The 20,165-nt window shown below is 44.6% G+C and overlaps 2 protein-coding genes and 1 non-coding gene across 4 annotated transcripts; all 3 read left to right on the forward strand.

Annotated features, from left to right (window-relative positions):
- The first annotated feature begins 1,240 nt into the window (after positions 1-1,240).
- Positions 1,241-7,960, forward strand: tedc2 (tubulin epsilon and delta complex 2). Of its 2 annotated transcripts, XM_071908423.2 has the most exons (9): positions 1,241-1,756; positions 3,575-3,633; positions 3,758-4,364; positions 4,474-4,527; positions 4,653-4,731; positions 5,028-5,172; positions 5,673-5,768; positions 6,722-6,915; positions 7,501-7,960. In XM_071908423.2, the coding sequence occupies exons 1-9, from the start codon at positions 1,653-1,655 to the stop codon at positions 7,648-7,650; spliced, it is 1,488 nt and encodes a 495-aa protein (XP_071764524.2). In that variant the 5' UTR covers positions 1,241-1,652; the 3' UTR covers positions 7,651-7,960. The 2 variants fall into 2 exon arrangements, with proteins under 2 accessions (XP_071764524.2, XP_078140962.1); XM_078284836.1 differs by lacking the exon at positions 4,474-4,527.
- Positions 3,086-3,159, forward strand: trnat-agu (transfer RNA threonine (anticodon AGU)). The gene has a single exon. It is a non-coding gene; the product is annotated as a tRNA-Thr (tRNA).
- A 4,277-nt stretch (positions 7,961-12,237) lies between the features above and the next one.
- LOC139918887 (uncharacterized) lies at positions 12,238-16,807 on the forward strand. Its single transcript, XM_071908420.2, has 2 exons — positions 12,238-12,308; positions 12,469-16,807. The coding sequence occupies exons 1-2, from the start codon at positions 12,238-12,240 to the stop codon at positions 12,935-12,937; spliced, it is 540 nt and encodes a 179-aa protein (XP_071764521.1). The 3' UTR covers positions 12,938-16,807.
- The last annotated feature ends 3,358 nt before the right edge of the window (positions 16,808-20,165 follow it).

A 20,165-nucleotide genomic window follows, 5' to 3' on the forward strand; every position in this document is an offset into this window, starting at 1 on the left:
TGCTGAAAGTCACATCCAGATACGAATGTGGATGGCCTGGCAGAAAGAAGAGGCAAACTAAATTCTACATGAACACAAACTATATGTACAGTACATCCACACTATACTCACCTCATGACTAATCCTGTCTTCTCACTGATACTCAAACACTGCAGGACAACACATCCTGTTTTGGTTTAAGGAACATGGTGAATTCAGAACAAACACTACGGTCTGATTAAGAAAACAACACCGGCAGCTCCTGATTAGTCGTCCTACTTCATTGACGCTTTTGTGAGAAAGCCTCTCCAGATGAGCGTGGAAATTAGATGTAATAGCACAGTGGACAAGGAGCCGCACTGAGCTATTGAGTGGCATAGGAACTAATGTGAACGACATGTACTGGCCCAGGCCTAACTGCTGTGTATAGACTAATTGGCTTGGTTGGATAGTTGACATGTTGTTCTTCTATGCAACAGGTCAACAACAGCTTGGCCAAGGACTGCAGTGATCATTTCTCTCCTTTGCAAGAATTTCAATCACTGTCACATATTGAGAGACCAATTACATAAATGAAAGAATACTTGGGAATAACAACTTTAATAAATATTATCCAAATGATAACTATGCAATGCTCTTTAGAGTAATAATTTGCAATAGGCAATGCATATCTCACATATGACATGTTTACAAGCCATATCAAGTGTATGAGCAGGATCTGATTACTTGAAGCTGCAGATAGAGTCCACATCTTGATCCCTGTATTCTCATCTGGCTTTTTGGTGATGGTTCAGTGCTAATGAATTCAACCTTAACTTAGTTTTGTAACTTTTGTGGTTTGTTGGGAAAAGAATGATCAACCATTAATGTCTAACAAGCTCCCTGCCTAACTGCTGTTTGTCCTAACCCATGACCCTGCCTTGGTATCTGGCAATATCTTGTAACAATCCCCCCAAAGCCTAGCATACTAATGGGGAGAAAAAAGTGACTTCCATCATGAATGGCTATATTTTAATTTGAATTTGTCAATTAGTTTGTTTGTTGTGTTTTAGCTCCAGCATTGACACAACGTTACACTGCAATGTAATTAAATATCAAACTAGTATGTACATAAATGGGCTAAAAAGCTCAACTTTTAGCAGCTGTAGCATGTTGAACTGTCACAGAGATTGTCTGGCACCGTCCAAGAAGCAGCGTCCCTGTTTCCATGGTAGCTGTGGTACCTCTCGCGAGAATAAGAACTTGAGTTCTGAGAAGAAGCTAGACATTTTTTGGTTGTGCCAGTTTAAAACGAATAACGTTACTGTCTTTATTTGCTCAAAGCAGTGGTGTCTGCGAAGATCGGAGAATGTTAACTGCTTTGCTGAATATTCGCACATCGCTAAACAGTTATTGTGATTTCAGTAACAGGACTCGCTGCCTCTAGCAAACTTGCTATCGTTGAAGATTGGAACTTCCGCATCCGTAACTTTCGCGGGTCAGCATGAAAAAGCCACATCGTCGCATTTATGGATGCTGAAGATGTCATCCGACGACGCCTTTCTGACCAATTTGGACGTTGAGTGAACTTACTTAACTTACTTTACAGTTTTGGTCAATAGTTTCTTGCGTGTTGTCACGGCAGAGCAACAAGTGCACGCGCTGCCAACACCACGACTTCTGGACAGACAAGCATGTCACTGCTGACCGCGGTGGAGGAAGCTATCAAGTCATGCAAAGCTGAGCAAGCCAAGATTGATGTCAACATTCATCTGTACAGGGAGATCTTACAGACCCTGTAAGTAGACCTCAGTTCTTAACCCTCCTGTTCTGTAGTTGCTCACAGTTTCACTCCTGTTGCCAGTGCCGCCTACTTAGGGGATTTTAACTCAATTTAGTCACAAGTCACAAGTCCAAAACAACTGTAGATGAAAGATGAAGGACTTCCAAATGTGTACCAAGAGTTGCAATTGTGTATTGTAATGCATACGTGCATGTAAACTACCAAAATGACGAACTCATTTTCCTTTTTATAGCCTACTTGATTTGATATTATCTGCCAGACCTGGGTCACATGTGGATGTGCTGAAGGTTTAAGCAATCAACAAAAAGTGTATGTCATTTGAGTTTGTTTTTGTGATGACAACTTAAGTTGACACCGTTTGAATGGTCCTGATGCAGTAAACAAAAGCAATTTACAAATACTGTTTGATTTGGGTCTGGTAAGCACACATCAATTCAGATAGCAAATGTTGCAGATACAACTTGCATTACACATGCAAAGCCTGCATTGCAGTTACAATTCATACATTACCATAACAAATCCTGCAGTGCAGAAACATGTTTTTGTGAATGGATCTATGCTGTTTGTGAGTATTGGCTTTTTCTAGCGCATACAACTGGAACTTGTAAGGGAAAATAACTCAGTAGCTGCTTGTTGATTCAAACTGCTATTGAAATCACAAGACAAAGCTCACTCTGAAGGGAGAAAGTTATCCTTTATCTCACCTACTCTAAAACATACATACATAATACATTAAGAGGCAGGACAATTTATTTTACATAACTCAATGGGTGATTGCCGTTATTGAATCCCACCGATCTCCTGAAACTCAAGACAAGGTTATTAAATGGTTATTAAATCCTTTATGTGGATCTGAGTGTGTGGTTGTTCTTCTTTATCTACAATGGAACTTGTACCATGACCAGCACCTCAGCATTGTACCAAAGGATAAGCAGGCCAGAGATTGTAAGACGTACTAAATAAATGGCTCTTGAGTCTGGATCCAGAGACAAGACAGAGACAGTGTCTGAGTCCCTGACAATGGCAGGAAGCTCATTCTAAAGGTGGGAGCTGTGCAGGAGAAAGCTCTGCTGTTTCCTTTTCAATACACACAGTGACAAGAAGGCCTGAATCCTGTGAGTGGAGAGTTTGAGGAGGTTCATGGAGAGTGACTTCATCAGTCACCAAATAAAAACATGAGCCTGTTAATTACATGTTGTTCATCATTTCAATAAGTATGCCTTTGCTGTTGACCTTGGCATTACTGCAAAAGTTAAACCTAAAAGTTGTCCTGACTTCGGGTTGGTGTTGGGTCACTAGCTGTTGCTTTCATGATTCACAACTGGCGCTGTGGCTTAGTTGGTTAAAGCGCCTGTCTAGTAAACAGGAGATCCTGGGTTCAAATCCCAGCAGTGCCTTTTTCAGAGCTCTGAGGTTTGTCATTCTCTCTGCAGTTCCATGTGCTGTGGAACTGCATTGACTACTAATAAAAGAGTGGAGAAATGGTAAATGCAAGGCTCACTTTGTACATGCAACAGGAAAATGTAATGGAAGTCATTTCTCAGTACCTACCAAAACAATTGGACTTTGATAAACAGAAAAGTTACAAAAATGTTAGGTGCACATAAGCACTGAAATGTATGTTCCCAGCTTCTGTACCTTTTTTAAAAATTGGATTTCCGCCCCATAGCAGTGTAACCCAGTGTCTAGTGTTGTGTGTGTAATTAATATGTTTTGCTGTAAGTTCTAAGTAAGCTCTAAGTTTACTTAGGTTTGCTGTCTTCTTGGTTGGTTAGTGTGTGTTTAATAGTCACATACAGTCTTTTCCCCCAGAACACCACAGACCAAGAATGTCTCCGAAGACTCCGAATTCACAGATACTGCTGCTACAGGTAATGATAGAATTTTGTTTATTTCAATGTTATTGTCTAATGCCGCCAAGTAGAGACAAGAGACCCATCATGGATAATGCTGTAACTAAATTACAACCGCATGTTTGTATACTACTATGTTCAGACCCAGATATTCCATCAGGGGAGAAAGAGGAAATAGAATTACTGGAGCGAGCGCTGGAGAAAGCCCTTTGGATCCGCGCTGGAACAGGACCTCCAAAAAAAAACCCTGACAGAAATGGACAATCTGGACCCCACAAGGTGCCAGGTGGTGCGGTTGTCAGACCCAAGGAGGTTACTCAGCTCTCTGCCGCCTCTAAAGGCAATCAGACAACCATCAGATCAACCTCCAAATCCACCAGCCTGGACAGAAAAGAGCCCAAGAAGCCTAGGATGCCAGTGTCAGGAGCTACAGCTGATCACCATCTTAGACAGTACAAACCCCGAGTGAATAGCAACTCAATCCAGAAACGTCCGGTCTCATCAGCTGACGTGGTTCCTCTCCGGGCGGCTAGGAAAGCGCAGCAGGCCGTCTCAAGTTCTAGCTCTCCTGACCAGGGTCGGTTACACGCCTCAATCGCCCACTCTAAGTATGAGGCCTTTCGAGGCAGCCTGCAGAGTGACGGGGAACTTGGCAAAGCCGCGGCTACCTCCATGCCTACTTCTAAGAACCCAGTGTCTGTTTCACACACAGAGGGGACTGGAACTCAGACTTCGCCTCGACAGGACGGGTATGATTTTACACAACTGCTCTGTGAAGATGACAATCAAAGTCGAAAGGGGTGACTAGCTGTTTTCTGTGCTTTTGTAATAATTCTGTTGACCCTTGCTCCATGGCAGGATACCCTCTGAGCAGATAGCAAAGTGGAAGTCTCTGAGGAGCAAGCAAAACAGGTGGCCAAAATCAGTCTATATTGTGTTGGGTTAGCCTTTTTTAAGAATTTGCAAGATTTTGTGAGAATATGACGCCTCATTCCCCAGGCATGTTATGGCGTTAAGTGTCTCCACGGTATCCTCAGGTTGTGGGACAAAGTGATCGCTGTACAAAGGAAGCCTGTGCCAGAGAGGAGTCACTTCATGGAGAGAATGAGAGCTACGGTATGCTTCCTTTTGCTAGTGAATCAAAATACCCTACAAAGCCAGAGATATATTTTCCATGTTGTGTTATACTGATTTTGAAAATACAGTGTAGCAGTATAGATTTCCACATCTACCCTACACTTCTAACTAATTTCCATCACCCAGCTAGGAGAAAGTGGTACAGTGCATTACAGGACATTTTCATGACAGATCTACAAATTCACAGTAGGAATTTGATTAATGCTCTTTTGGCCCTTTAAAGGGTCTGGATAGCCAGTTTGTCCTCCTTGACCCTGTCCCTCTGGCCACTTTAGTTCCCCAAAGATTGGCCTTGTGGCAGCCCAGATCGGACCAGGGTGCTGGTGGACAAGCTGACCCACCAGGGGCAAGACCTGACCCAGTACTACCAGACCAAGCAGCTTCTGGCCAAACAGGCCTCGACAGCAGGCACAGAACCGGGTACTAGCCTGAGCAGGGTCACGTCCACACACACACACACACACACACACACACACACACACACACACACACGCACAAAATGGGAATAGGACGGATGAGGAGAGACAAAGTGGGCAGATGACACAAGTGTGTGGGTTGAGGAAATGAGAATCTGGGAAGAGACTTGGCAGTTTATTGGCAGGAACTGTCTTTCTAAGAGCTTGTTAGTCTGATACATGAGTGTTGAGTTATTCTTCAGCTTAGTGCTGCTCCTTCCCCTGAACTCATTAGCAGTTAAACTCATTTCGCTAGTCATTTGTCATCATTGGATTGAGACTTTTTGTGTTGATAACAATTACAATGACAACAAACATGAGCCTAATTAACAAAGCGCAATTAAACTAAGCATCCACACTCTCTTGTTTAATGATGTTTCCAATAAGTTTATAATTGTCATTGGAGACTGTATTATCCTCTATCAATGTGGCGACTGAAGACTTACCTGATGTATTTTTGTGCAGGCGGTAAGGAAAACAAGTATGAATCTTACCCGACGCTTGAAAGCCTGGAGACGATGGCAGCAGAGCTCCAACAATTTGCAGACCAAGTAAAACGAGGTAGGAATCTCGGTTCACACTACACAGACCAAAACTACCTTTTGAACCAAATGTCCCCCCCTGAATGATTCGAATGTCAACTTGAATTAGGTCATATAAGACTGTCATGAGCAGAAAAAAGTTGCCTTATATCATGCACTTACTGTATATCATGACTTTGCCAGGGAGAGACTTGTGTAATGAGGACATAGGTGGTGAATTTGTGACCCTGTGGTCGAATCTGGCCACCCAGCTGTGTTTGAATTATCATATCTAGGTATCAGGTTATCACTCACTCAGTACCTACAGTGTGTAACATGGTATAATTTCCATTGCCTCCAACGATACAATTAGAATCAAGCTGAATGCCCAGAGTTCCCGTTCTCACCACTCAAATGACTGTATCATGTGACAGGGAGGGATTTTTGATTATATTTACGAGTTACAGTCCCAGTGCCTTGTCAGTATGTGGCTTAAAGCCAGTGTGTGAGAGAAGAGGAGTTTCCAGAACTTTCTAACTCCCTGGGCAGTCCGCACGCTTCCATCTGGTGTTACAAAGTAACCTAATGCATTCCGTCTCACGTCTTTGATCCGTAGCCAGTGATAATTTTATTTGAGGATATTTCACTTTCTAGAGATGGTTATTGAATTTGAAAAATAAGACTGTAATGAATGTACCTTGGAGAGATCTGTTGTTTGTGAGTAAACCTCGGGGCGTGCTAATGAGCTAATTCAGCCTCTCCGTCTTGACGTATGGAAAATGAAAACAGAGCCGCGGTGAAACCTCAGTGCCAGATCAGTACTTTCCTTGGCCTCTGCAGATCCCCCTCCCTGTGACGGTGGGGTTTTAAAGCGGTCTATCCTGTGGCCAGGCGAGGGCCTAGCTATTTAAAGCTGAGGCAGCACAGCAGAAAAACGTTTTAGGGTACGGTTGCTCACGCTCACGCTCTAAAAATAACCTTATTTTCCGTCAGAGTGGGAAGCATGGGATCGATGGAGGCCAGAGGGAGGATGTCTCTGCCCCGTCGGGCCGAAGGGTGAGTGGGGAGATGGGACGGTTGCGCCCCTCCCCCCCACTGTGTCTTACACAACAGAGGCAGAGCTCCGAGAGCTGGAGAAGCTGAGGATGAGGGTGGCACTGCTACAACAGCAGATGTACCTACAACAGGTAAGGGTCCTGCTCTTCAAACGCCTGGAGAAAGTATAACATAAGTACATCAGACACTTCTGTAAAGACCTCCTCCGCTAGTTAATTAGTAGGGATGGGATGATATATGGAAATTCAATATATCGCAATACAAAAATGTGACAATACGTATCGTGGGGCAGAAAAATGAACCGCGATATTAGCTCCATTTTATTCTGCTGTAGTAATCACAAATGAGATGAATTGCCCATCACAATTTCACAAGCTCTCCATTGAAATGATATTATTTACACTTTATAATGACATTTTTAAATTGTTGTTTACATTGTAGCAAGCCAAGGCCATCGCTAGAAAGATTTGTGGCTCAGAAGTAAACATAATTCTGCACAGTCAAACTTTGTTGTAATTGAAGTTTTATGTATTACATCGTATCATGGTTGTATTGAATCGTGAACCCCATATCGCATATCGATTTGTGAGTTAAGCGTATCGGCCCATCCCTAATCTGTGAGTTCTCTTGAATGGTAACGAATAAGAATCCATTTCAGTAGATTTGGTGTGCTCTTTTTAATGTGCTGACAGTCTTTCCCTCCCTCTGTGTGTCAGGCTCTGTCAGACACCCTGTCCCCTCAGCTCTCATCTGTGGTCCGTGGCCCCGGCTGTCCCAACCCCGCTGTGCTGAGAGACCTGTACTCCCTGCTGGGAGAAGGAGGGGAGCAGTTCCCTGTCATGGTTCTGGACACTGAACCTGACTGACTGCAGAGCATATTATATTGGTCCCTGAACCTATGAATGTAGGCTCTGTGTTTTTTAGTGTGCTGTGATTGTCAATCGGTATTTATTCAGTGACTTGTAATAATTTGCTATCCTCCTGACTGGAAAACCAAGTTAGAGAGAGAGATTGTTTTGCAGTCTTCACCTTTCTTTAATACTGTTTCAGACTGTGAAGTGCCCATGTTCCAATTATAAATGTTCATGTTATTTTATACAGTTACACAGATATTACATGATATCAGCATATGACCAAATAGATGTTTACAGTCGTTGCGTGTTTTTGCAATTCCCTTTGGTCTTCTCTTTGATTAAATAATCCTCTTTGAACAACGTTTACTAAATGCCAGTGTCTTATTTTTCTGTGTGTTTTTCTTAAATGTTTAATTAATATGCTACTTATTTTAATACCTACAATGTAATGGAAAAACTTTCATGGAGTCGCTGACAGACCTTGCCAGCAGGTGGCACTCATCTCACAAAAGAAATGGTCACAGGCAGCTGACTGATGTTCACCACCTTACTGGTTATTACTGTTAATGTCAAAATTAATAACAAAAAGTAAAATGTCAATTGGATTCAATCTGTGTGTGAGCAGGATACCTAGAACTACACAGGAAATATCACAAGGACCTTGTGTAATATTACTTTAAAGTTGGTTAGTCATCTGTGAGCTCTTAGCCTGCTGGTCTGTTGATGCTTGATGTGAGGGAATAATGGTTTTTGCACTGTAAACACAGCAGTGCCATGACTTCAAATAACAAGTAAATAAGAGAGAGTAGTGTGAGTAATCACTAGTGTATGTCTCACCTGCTCAATCAACACTCCTCCCCTCCACAAATATATTGAACTTTATTGAAGGATAAACCCCTTGAGATGAATCATCTCATTTTCAAGAGGGCCCTTAAAACACAAATACATCTACAATACAACAAATGAAAAGATTACAGGTACACACGTACAAATACAAAGGCTCCCTCGCCCTCGCCACCCCCAACCCACCCACACCCCACGCATCCTGTGCAAGGATGTATGCTGTACCAAAAAAAACCAGATAATGGGCTAAATAACAGTAAGGACACATGTTATGAGGCTCATTGGAAACACCCCATGGAGTTTGCATGTTCTCCCCATGTTTCCTCTGGGTGCTCCGGCTTCATCCCACATTCCAAACTCATGCATGACAGGTGGGTTGGAGACTCTAAATTGCCCATTGGTATGAATGTGAATGTGAGTGATTGTCTCTGTTATCCTGGTGATGGACTGGCGACCTGTCCAGGGAGTTTCTCTGCCTTCTGCCCAATGTATTCTGGGATAGGCTCCAGCCCCCCGTGACCCTGAATAGGAATAAGCAGGAAGAGAGAATGAATGAAAAACAGAAACACTCCATGATCTTTGTAACATGGATGAATGTTTTCTGCATGCTAAGTGGCAGGCTCACTAGCCCATTGGCAGGCTTACCACATGCTAATTTTTCAAATCTAAATATTAATGTGTAGTTGAGATTAAACCAATTCAACCCCTCTCACATAGAGATCATTAATGTTGACTACACCATTCATAGTGTAGTGTTTTAATTTCCTGCTGACTGGTTTGTGTCTGGCATACAATATGTGGGGGCCACATACTGCATCTCCGATTTAGAAAATGGGTATTTATGGTTCTGCCCGATGTGAGAGATGTGAGGGAGTATGTGAGAAGTAGGGGGGCTCAGAGAGGCCTAAAAGGCCCACAGATGACGTGTAGATGGCACGGGCTGCGCCAGACTGGGCAACAGGTGGCGCTGGGTTCACACAGCAGGCCGTGGGTGTTTGCACCCTGCTGCACCAACGCTCATGTACACACAAACACACAGACACGCACACACCCAAAGGCGGCTGAGTCACAAAGACAATGCATCCCGGGTCCAGCTTCTCCACAGGCTGTCAGCTGGAAATGGCAGGTTCCCCTGAAGAGAGAGGGGAAGAAAGAGGACAAAGGAGAGGGAGAGGGTTAGTTCAGCTTTGCAAGCCTTGCCAGTTATCAAGATTGTATGTTCCCTGTGTCTAAAGCCATGCTTTCATGTCCAACAGGAGCCTTATGACTCGAGAAACTATTCCTGGCTCGAATGAGAAGTGCACTGAAGCACGTTCTCAAGGTCTCCTCTGTGTATCAGGGCCAGAAATTGTTCCGCACTATTATGGATTCCAGTCACATCCAGTCTGTATGGGAACTCGACAGTGTGCTGCAGGCTCCTGGTCCGCCCAGAGAGTCTTAGGGCAGAGCGTGTGAAGGGAGTAGAGGAGGAGGCAGGAAAGCATCCCCGAGATCACGTCAACACAGCACACAGGTCCCAGTGGGAGTGGTGCCTACGCAACTCGGCCTTCCTGTGACCCGGTTGCATCAGCTGCTGCTGCTGCCTGGCCCTGGCCGTCACCATCAACGCTCACCCGCTCCCACCAGCGTGGCCCGGCCCGGCCCAGGTTACGCCTGTCCCATGCCTTTGTCCCATTTTTCTCACGCCTTTTTTGTCACATAATGACGATTGACGGCACTTTTATTTTCCATGGAAGGGGCTTCATTTTCTCTCCCATGTCAGCACTACGTATGTCACACACACACACACACACACTGAGCGACAGAATCTAATAGCCTTCACAACAGCCTACACATTCCTTCCCACTTGTTCACTTTTTGTCATTTGCTTTCTCGCTCATTTTCTCCACTTTCACCCTTCGTCCACTGAGATAAGGGGAGTCCAAGCACAATTCCACAGAAACCGAGCAGCGCTACCAGGAATCCACTCCTTCACATGCCTGCTCCTCATTGAACACGTCTTTTCTTCTGCACTCTGCCCTTCTTCTATTTGTCTGCCACCCCCTCATTGTCTCTCACACACACACACATTCCACCTCTTCTCCTGCTCCTCTGTTGCTCCTCTACAGCTCTGTTGCCATTGAGCTACAGCAGAGACCGTTGGGTCAGTGTGATCATCACTTAGCCCGCATTAGTGTTTATTATTTGATTTCCCCCTCTCCAATTTGCCCGGTCTTGGCCAGCTTCCTCCGTCAAGCAGCATATTTCTGTCAAGGAGATACACAGTATCTTAACTAAGGAGCAGGTATCTTGTGTGGCTGGAGGCACGTCTGGTAATTACATGAAAATATTAGATATAAGAATCTGTGCCTTGTGGTTATTGAAAAGCAAGAATCCTTTGATCTAATGAGGAGAAAATTGTTATTTTGATTTCAGTTTTCAAGCCCCCCACCTCTGCTCTTTTGTTAGCCCATGATGTCTTGGACTATATGGTTCAAATATGTACAAAGCTTTTAGATATGACATTTTTAGATACATGAAAAGGTCAACTTCATTTTAGTGACACAGCTTTCCTGCATATCAGACCTGTATCATCACATCACACATATACATCCTTTTATGTGCTTTAATGTTTCCATTACCCCTATTATAGGTAGTTGAAGGCACGCTCAAATGTGTCATTCAGTGTCAAATTGCCATAATTAATATTTAGTTCACAGTTCATTTTCAAAAGGCCAAGAAAGAGAAAAGCTGACATGTTTCCATAGTAGAAGCAGGAATACCTGAGGATAAAAATGCAGACAATCAGCTGTGTGTGTGTACACAGCTGATATATCCTTCCCTAACTGGGCTTTAGAGATGTGGAGGAGTTCGATTTGCAAGCTTAGGAAGGGAAAGCTGTCTGGATTGATTTGATTCTTATGGAGGAAAAAGGCTCCTGAGCAAAGCATACTGGGGATTAACTACTACTAGGTTGCCTTCCATTCAGCAAGGACTGGCTCCAACTGTGTGTGTGGGTAGGGAACGAGTGGGTGCTGCCATTTCTGTTTTTTTTTTTTTATGTGTGCATTTCTGTCAAGTGTGTGCATACTCATTAGTGTATTTACACAATCCTTATAGAGGTATGTTTGATGTTTTTCCACCCAAGTCAGTATCTTGAGGTGTCTGCATGCACATAAATGGAGGAGTGTGTGGGTGTGTATAGGCGGTTCTGGTCTGTGTGTGGATGCATGTATGTATGAAAGATGCGGTGGGGTGCAATGGGAGTGTTACTATTGTATAATTGCCATGTGGATGTGTCACATCTTTGCCGATGCGGTGAGGAGTCAGATGCCCCCTCCCCCGACCGAGTAGATGGAAAAAAGTAGCGTTCAGGTCCGGGGTTAGGGATTCCCCTCTCTCCTCAGTTTTTCTTTTGAATCACCATACACAACTGTGATCTTATTCTGTTAATACCAGTCAGCAATAGGCTTCTATATTCCCTTATATTCCCTAAGGGATTCTTTTGTACTGCAGGAAAACAAAAAACAGAAAAAAAAGGACTGAGAATGAGGGGGAATGATGGGGAGAGGGAGGAAAATAGGGAGCAGTTAACTCTTCTTCCCCTCCCCCTTCCTGTTCTTCCTCAACCCCCTGTTATCCTTGCTTCACTGTTTGACGTCACACAAGGGAGAACCAATCGGAGGGCTTGGACTTGCCCTTTTTTTTCTTCCCTAGCTCCTCCCCTGCCTTTGGCCCCTTATATATCCCCCCTCGCTACCTTCAGCAGAGTGTACAATGTGCTGCCAGAGAGCCAGCAGGCAGCGTACAGAGAGACAGCCAGAGAGGGAGGGAGAGAAGGGGAAAGTGTGAGTGGATTTCTGCGCTGACTTAAAAGCCTTCATCTGACACAGCTCCAGCCATTCCTCCTCCAGTCTCTTCTCCGGTCTCACACAGACCTCCTTCTCCTCTCTCTCTCTCTCTCTCTTTTTTTTCTGCCTTTCTCTGTCTCTCTTTCTGTCTCTCCAGGCCAGAGCTGACAACGGAGGAGATCCAGGAGGCCGACACTGCAGCCTGGTTTCAGGACCCGCCAGCCTACAGCACCGGGATGGGCTGTACCACGGGTCACCTGGCTTGCCAACCGCAGCCCCAGGCCACCTCGGGGCAGGAGGGACAGTCCCTGGAGGCGGGCGGCGCCAAGGTCCCAGAGGTGCTCTCCTCCCTGGAGCGTCTGTCCCAGGCCACCGGAGGCATGGAGAAGTCTTGGTACCGCTGCATCTTCCCCTTCGGAATCATCTCTCTGGTGATCGGCGTGGCGGGAACTGGGGTGACCTACACCTATAACGACCTGCCTCAGACCAAAGTGGTGTCAGTGGTGCTGCTCATCGTGGGTCTGATGCTGCTGCTGATGGCCACCGCCTGCTGGACCGTCCACAAGAAGAAGAGAAGGAAAAAGAAAGAGGGAGGCTCCTTTACCTCTGAGCAGTGCCCCCTGTGAAGCATTATGGGGAAACAGTATAGGGACAAGAGAGAGGAGAGAGACGCCCAGGGCCGGGAGCTCAAGGGTGGGCTAGAGAAGCCGCCACTCCACCCCCCCAGCCCCAAATCCCTTCTAGTCTTTATCACAGAGTTTGGCTCAACTCATACTGGACAGAACATGGGCCCAGAGATCATGGACAGACAGACAGACAAAGGACACATAGACAGGACACTGAGGATCTGTGGGGCCTGTAGGGTTTGGAGCATTTTGGATTGGCACGAGGAGGGATCACCACCACCTCACACGCTCCTTTATCATCAGACAGCAGGTGTCCAGTGTCAAAACAACCTCTGAGGAGACACACACACACACAAATGTGCACCGCGCACACATTTACACACACATGCACGCACGGATGCACAGTCCTCACAGCCCTCACACACACATATGCACTAGCAGTCACAGCGGGAGCTCGCGCACACACTTAGCACGCTATGCAGAGCTGCTGCCGGAGTCAGTGCTGGCGTCACTAGGCACGTCAGTCACGGCATTCCTCCTGCCAGGACAGGTGACTCCCCAAGAGGCCAGAAGTGGGCCAAAGACGGCAACCTGACACCCAGCCGAAAGAGGAGTGCACCCGCGTCAGCGGCCCGCGTCATTCGCTCGTCCTGTGACACCGCAGCAATGTGTTGGGGCTTTTTTTACGCAATGGGAGAGTGGAACTTGAGTCCAGCAGGATCTTACTGGCAGCTGTGTGGACGAGGAGCTGGAGAGGGCAGAGGATCTGCTGGGGAAGTGGAGGGTGTTTGTGTATGTGTGTGTGTGCGTTCACATAAAGATTCTGGTGAACTGAAAGATTATCGGATCTTTGGAGGAGTCACACACAGGATCGCATTCATGTCACTGTATGAGGCCTAACGACCAAGCGAGAGAAATTTCCAGTGAAGCAACTCAGAGAGGAAACACTCTGAAAGGCCTTTTTGTTGCTTCAGCTTCACATTAAAAAAGAGAGGGCCACTGACTTTCTGACTGCCTTACTGATTGCCCTCCTGACTATGTGTGAGCGCTTACGCCCAGCCTACTGTCTACGTGGGGTGCCTCACCTCCACACAGGGCAGGCCAGGATTACTGAAGGACACTGCCTGAGGGGACATGCCACTGCGGGGACACTTTGACTGACCCTGCTCCCCTAGAGCCCCTCCCGTTTGGTGCCTTGAGCAAGCACTCATGGAAAAAGGCTCTGTCGCATTCCCCCGTTTCCATCTGAACTCCTGAGAATTTCCCCCCTCGCTCCCTCTCCCTTTGCCCCAACAGGACTCTCCTCCTCCCCTCCCATACACCTTCCCCCAAGCTCTCCATCCCGCTCACCCCCCACTTTCTCATCGGATCTCACTCTCAACCCCATCATGATAGCCCAGGAGCAAGTGTGTACGGCAACGTGACACACACATATACTTACCGTTGATCCCCACAGGACACAGCCATTTCTTGTTATTTCTCTATGTGCCATAGAATGTGGATTATTTTCTCTCAGACAGGGGAAAAACATTGACTGAAAGTGAGTGGCAATCCCTTTGTCAGTGTGACGTTAGGGTTCTATTCTCCAGTGAATACTGACGAATGTTTGTGTTCTAAGGGACTTTGTTCTGGGGATTCCCTCTCCTACGCCACTGCGCTTTTTTCTTGCTGAGAGAATGGATGAATGTAGCTGCGCTCAGCTCCACATCTGTGAATAGGTGCTTGCTGTTTGTGTGTGGTCTCACAGGATGAGACCACACAATAGCGTTTTATTCTCGTCTTAAACATTCTTCAATCTGTCGCCGAATGTAAAGAGGGATGGAAAAGAGAAAACAAGGAGGGAGAAAGAGCAACATACAGAATGTATAGTAAACAGCACGGGCAATAGGAAGGAATCTAGCCTCTTTGTGTCTATGTGAAGGAGTGTGATGCTCACTGAGACTGATTTACCCTTGAGAATTGTCATTGATCACTGTTGTATTGATCCTGGTTACCAGATTAGTGACGCTCGCTGCTGTGCAAAATGTGTCTATGCATCCAGAGGTAGCAGTTAACACACAGTGCCAAAGACCTTCCAGAAGGCCAGTTCGCCAATAAACCAGGCTTGGCTTGCCTGCCTGCCTGCCTGCTTCAATAGTGTAGTAGACATGCAATGGATCTTACGCTTTGTTGCAACCGATTGTGCGTTTGGATGCCCCGATGTATGCTGTTTTTCAGCCAGCCTCTGTCGTAGTTCATTCACTGCATGCGAGGGAGGGAAGAAAGGGAAAGAGCAGGCAGGCGGTTAGGGTGGAGGAGAGAAAGAGCCTGGGAAGTCATGCCTGTCGACTTCATATGGCAGTGGGGAGCCGTGGCTGTGGTTAGATTGGGATCAGCCATCCTGAGTAGAGCACTATTATTCTTAGGGGAATAATGCATTACTGGAAAGAGCAGTGAAAACGTCAACTGGAGACTGTGATTTGTGAACCTTGGGCCTTTTAGCTGGGCCAACGGCAGAAGCCAGGGCACTGGGCCACGATGGAGGAGCCTTGTGCCTTTCTCTACTGACTGAAAACAGGACTAACACAGAATACTCCTAGCCTTCTTGTATCTGCACAGAGTGCAACAGACACCCCGCAAATAGCCACGTCAAATCGTGTTTTCTTTCGAGGTGAATATCAAAGGAAGTGTGGAGAATATTTATGAGCCTGCTTTTTTTAGCTCAGTGCAGTGGTATCCTCTGAACAGTGAGACAAGAGAGAAGCCCCAGTATTACATTACTTTATGACGATGACAACGTAGCAGGCTGTCTCGCTTCTCTAGCCTGCACTGCAGCCCTGTCGGGGAACCTGTCTGTGTTCAGATCCATTAAGATTGGCTTACATGAAAGGGGTTGTTCTACTCAGAGGATGACGTCAGGCAGTTGGGTGGGCTTCATGAAGCTTAACTCTAATGTGGCACACGCAGAATTCAACAACATTCAACAGTGTTAATGTTCGATTACTGCCAAGAGATCAATGTAATGGTTAAGGAGGTAGAAATAAAAGCTGTAGATAACGATAATCTCTTGTTGTCTGTTGATGTGCCTTTGTGAGAGCTCTAAGCATCCTGGCACAGAAATGGTGTTTTACTCCATAAAGATGTTTTGTGGCACGGCGGTAGAGAGAGTGAGGGAGAGAGAGTGGGAGATGTACAATTTCATTGAGAGAAGCAGACCGCAAGGAGCTAGCAACGTGCTGGGAATACGGATTTCCAGTCAGTTAGGCCGCTAATTTAACCACTCAAACACACAGTACAGATACACATACAGTACAAACAATACACACATACAGACACATACATCTACACAAGAAACATACACACACACTTTTATTTTGGCCTGTACAACAATGCAATTTTCACATGTATACATTCACTATGTATGTGTGTACAGCTTTGTGGTTGCATACACAGGCCAAATGCTCTTATGTAACCATGACGTATGCATAGTTGTACTTGCTACTTGTGAAATAGTGCCAAACTGTTGACGCGTAGACTAACGTTGATGGCAGGTGGCCAAATATTGTTTTGTAGAGATGTGAAGTGATTTCCCTTCTGTCTTCTGCAAAAAAAAAAGAAAAGAAATGAAAAATGGGAAAACTACCTCTCTCTGCTGTGGTGAGGGTAATCCGTCTGTTACACAGTAGACAGCCATGCTGTCTGCCTATTCTACTCCACTGATGCTGTTGGTTACTCCAGTGAGTGACTCAAAATATATGTTTGTTTGTCTGCCCTCTAATATTTGGTGCTGTATATACAACTATTTTATATTTCTACTTGTATATTTATACTCATATCTAAATGTATTTTAACTGTTATTTCAATTGTTGTATTAAAGAAATGTTATGTGAACACCTTTGTCTGTTGTGTTATAGCAAAATAGTTAATATCTTGAGACGGAAACCTCTCAAGCATTTATTAGATGTTATTCTAGTACTATAACTAGTTTGCTTTGGGAAATTATGCAGTCCAGTCTGAAGAGAGGGGCGGGTAGAACTGTAAGCTTTATCCCTATAGATTCTGAAGAATCTCTGTCAACTGGGACTGAGCTAAAAATATAGGAGACAGATGGGGGTGACAGGGAGGGAGACAATGACCTGCCACACTGTTTTGACTCTGCATTGTTGAGAATGAGCAAGTGTGTACATGGGTTGACCGTCACATTATCAGTGAAGCATTTTACAAAGAATTTGGTGATATAATGAGACCGTCTCTGCTACCTCCATGCTTGGCATTCAGATGCTTGATGTAGACAGAGGGCCGCTTGCTAACCCGCCCCGGCTTAGATCACTTGTATGGCAAGCCTTGGGCATGTGGAATCCATTGGCTATTATGAAAAACAGATTCGATATCGACCTGAGTAAAAGACACCCCCTACTGGTAGAATGATGAAATAAGAAAAACACATTGACAGTGACCGATCATAAGTTATACTATACATTTCACTACTGTAAAGGTCTGCGCCAGTAAGAACAGCAGCACCGCTCAGCTCAGCACGGTTTTATTCTACATTTGATGAGCATGAACATCATTGTATCAAACGCTGGTGTTCGTGCTGGGAAACGGCTGTGGGTGTGGAGAGAATAGTGTTTCGGCCTGGATAAGGGTGGAGAGGCCAACGGGGGCAAAGTGCAGATGGAGGGAAGTGGTCAGTTGGATTGCTAGGGTCAGCACAGATTACAGGAAACCAGCTGGGAGCAACTCATCCGCCTCCCAATCTCCAGACTTGGCTTCAAACCCGAGCGCTTAGTGCTGTTTGCTTTTAATCATACTCAATTATAGAAGACTGTTATCAGTTCGAAATTGTGCAACAGGCAGCACAATGTGACTTTATGCACTCTCGTGTCTAGCCATACTGAGGCCGGATTGCTCTGATCTCTTTTTGTTCAAGAGTTATTAAAACAGCACCAGTGCAAACAAAAAGACAAACTTGAGTATCTGTCTGCTGTTTGTTTCACATTAGACCTTTTTAGCAGGATGGTGTTACATCTAAGTAGTTGCTGCTTCAGATATTACTACATCTGTTTAGGAGAGAGGTGTAAGACTAAATCAGATACGCCTGGCAAGACAGACAAATTCAATCAAAAGCAAAATCAAATTAAAATGTTGTGGTAACTGAATGCTGTAGACTGGTACCGCAGTAGAAACAAAATGTGATAAGGATGAGAAACTTTTGGATTTAATCAGTCAAATTCCTGAAAATACTGGAATAGCATAACATTGTCTGATTATTTTTGGACGGGCATCACACAAATAAAGAGGAGACATTGTAAATTAGCCACAGGCACAAAGAACTTGGCATGGCTTCTCCACCCTACTTCTGGTACAGCCCATCTCTTGGCCTCTGAACCTTCCCACCCTCCTCTCTTCCTCTCTCTTTCCCTGCCTCTCTCTGTCTCTGTTTATCTGAAATCTGTTTTAAGTCTTCTGCAAAAGCTTGTTTCGAATTGATCTTGTTTCTTTCTTTGATGAATACCTTGCTAAATAGACTAGGGCAGCTCTTATGAAGTAAATTGCTCAACTGTGATCTAAATTGCTCTTCTAGCAAATTTTTCTAAGCAACCTCAATTGCTTCCTTTCAGGGGTACAAATTTTGTGTTCACATGATTAGATCCATGCATGTTTTCAGTGAAATTACCCTGAGAAATAATAGATGTTTGGAGAAGCGAAAATTATAGACTTAGACTTAGCAGTCATTTGAGCGTATATATGGTTTTATTGCTGTAATTATTCTCAATTTAGGAGAAATGCACCAACTGATTGCTTGTCCCTTGCTATTATTGGTCACCTTGTGTTTCACTGAGACTGTGGCTGAGACCCGTAGGAGTTTCTATGGAAACAGTGAATGCACCTAATTGCGGATGTCACTCTGTCCTGTCTTAGGTCACTCAGCTACAAGATAATTTTGCTAGGCTACATCTCCACTCTGAAATGCGACGAGCACTTCATTCCTCAAACAACATTGAAAAGTAACAGAAAATAGTTCTCTTTATTCTCCATTTGATATGTATAGCCTACATATAGTATATAGAAGGGTGACAGATATATTGATAGAAACTGATAGATTTAATTAATTAATAGGCTTGAGAGAAAATTCCATATTCATAAATCAGCATCCTATTCAACTGATGATTGCTTATCTTGACTATTGCTCAATTGACTTGCCCTTATCAGAGGCATTTGACAAGTACATAGGTTATATAAACAAGTACATAGGTTATATACACTTATATACAATATTAGTTAGTTTTGAATTTACAGAAACTTTACCTTCAGTGAGACAAGGCAGCTGTTGAACTCGATCTGTGAGGTGTTTGCACGAGGCTGCAGAGGTAATGTTGAATGCTATAGTGCTTGTAGGTGATGAGATTGGGGTCAGGTACTGAAGATGAATGGTGAACACAGCAATAGAGAGAGAGCCTGAAATGTGCATTCTGCTCCTGTATGACCCTCAAGTGAGCAGTCATCAAAAGGACACTATTCTTGGAACAGGGCTGTCTGTTTACTCACAATGGGGAAACAGACAGATCATCATGTCATGTCCTCAGAGGCAGCTGCATGTGAGGCTGAGCCAGTCTGCGGCTTTTGTTAATTACATGTCTGCTATATGTCACACAATGTTGATTAATGAATGCGTTTAAAGAGTGTGTGTGTGTGTGTGTGTGTGTGTGTGCAGAAGAAAAAGTTGGAGAACTAACATTGTTCCTTATTGTGTTCAGTTACAAGCAACACATGAATGATAAGCTTGTTTTGCTCCACCAGCGTTCACATGTGTACTTTCTTTGTATTTAACCTTTGCTCACGTAAGCCTGTATACTTAGCTTCATTGATTATGCCTAATGAGTGTGTATTTCCCCTTGCTTCCACATCCTGCGCCTCGGTGATGGGAGTCTGCAAATGTTAATCTGTGCATTCAGCAGGATGTTAGACGGCACTTCCTGGTCTTATCTTTATTACTGGGGTTAATTAACCAATACTGACCAACAAATATTTGCGCACTTTGTCTTCTACTAGGTCAATGCTTTCCTTGTAAATGCTACTAGAGGACGATAATGCTGTATTTTACAAATGTATCTCTGTTCAATTATCAAGCTTTTTCAGATTTTGGTGATGAAATGTTTGCATGTGGGTTGGGGTGGGGGTGATGGGGGGTAATTTGGTGACAAAGCAGTAGGCATTCAGTAAATCAATTGTGAAAAACCACAATTGA

This window comes from Centroberyx gerrardi, chromosome 7, assembly GCF_048128805.1.
Source record: "Centroberyx gerrardi isolate f3 chromosome 7, fCenGer3.hap1.cur.20231027, whole genome shotgun sequence".
NCBI lineage: Eukaryota > Metazoa > Chordata > Actinopteri > Beryciformes > Berycidae > Centroberyx > Centroberyx gerrardi.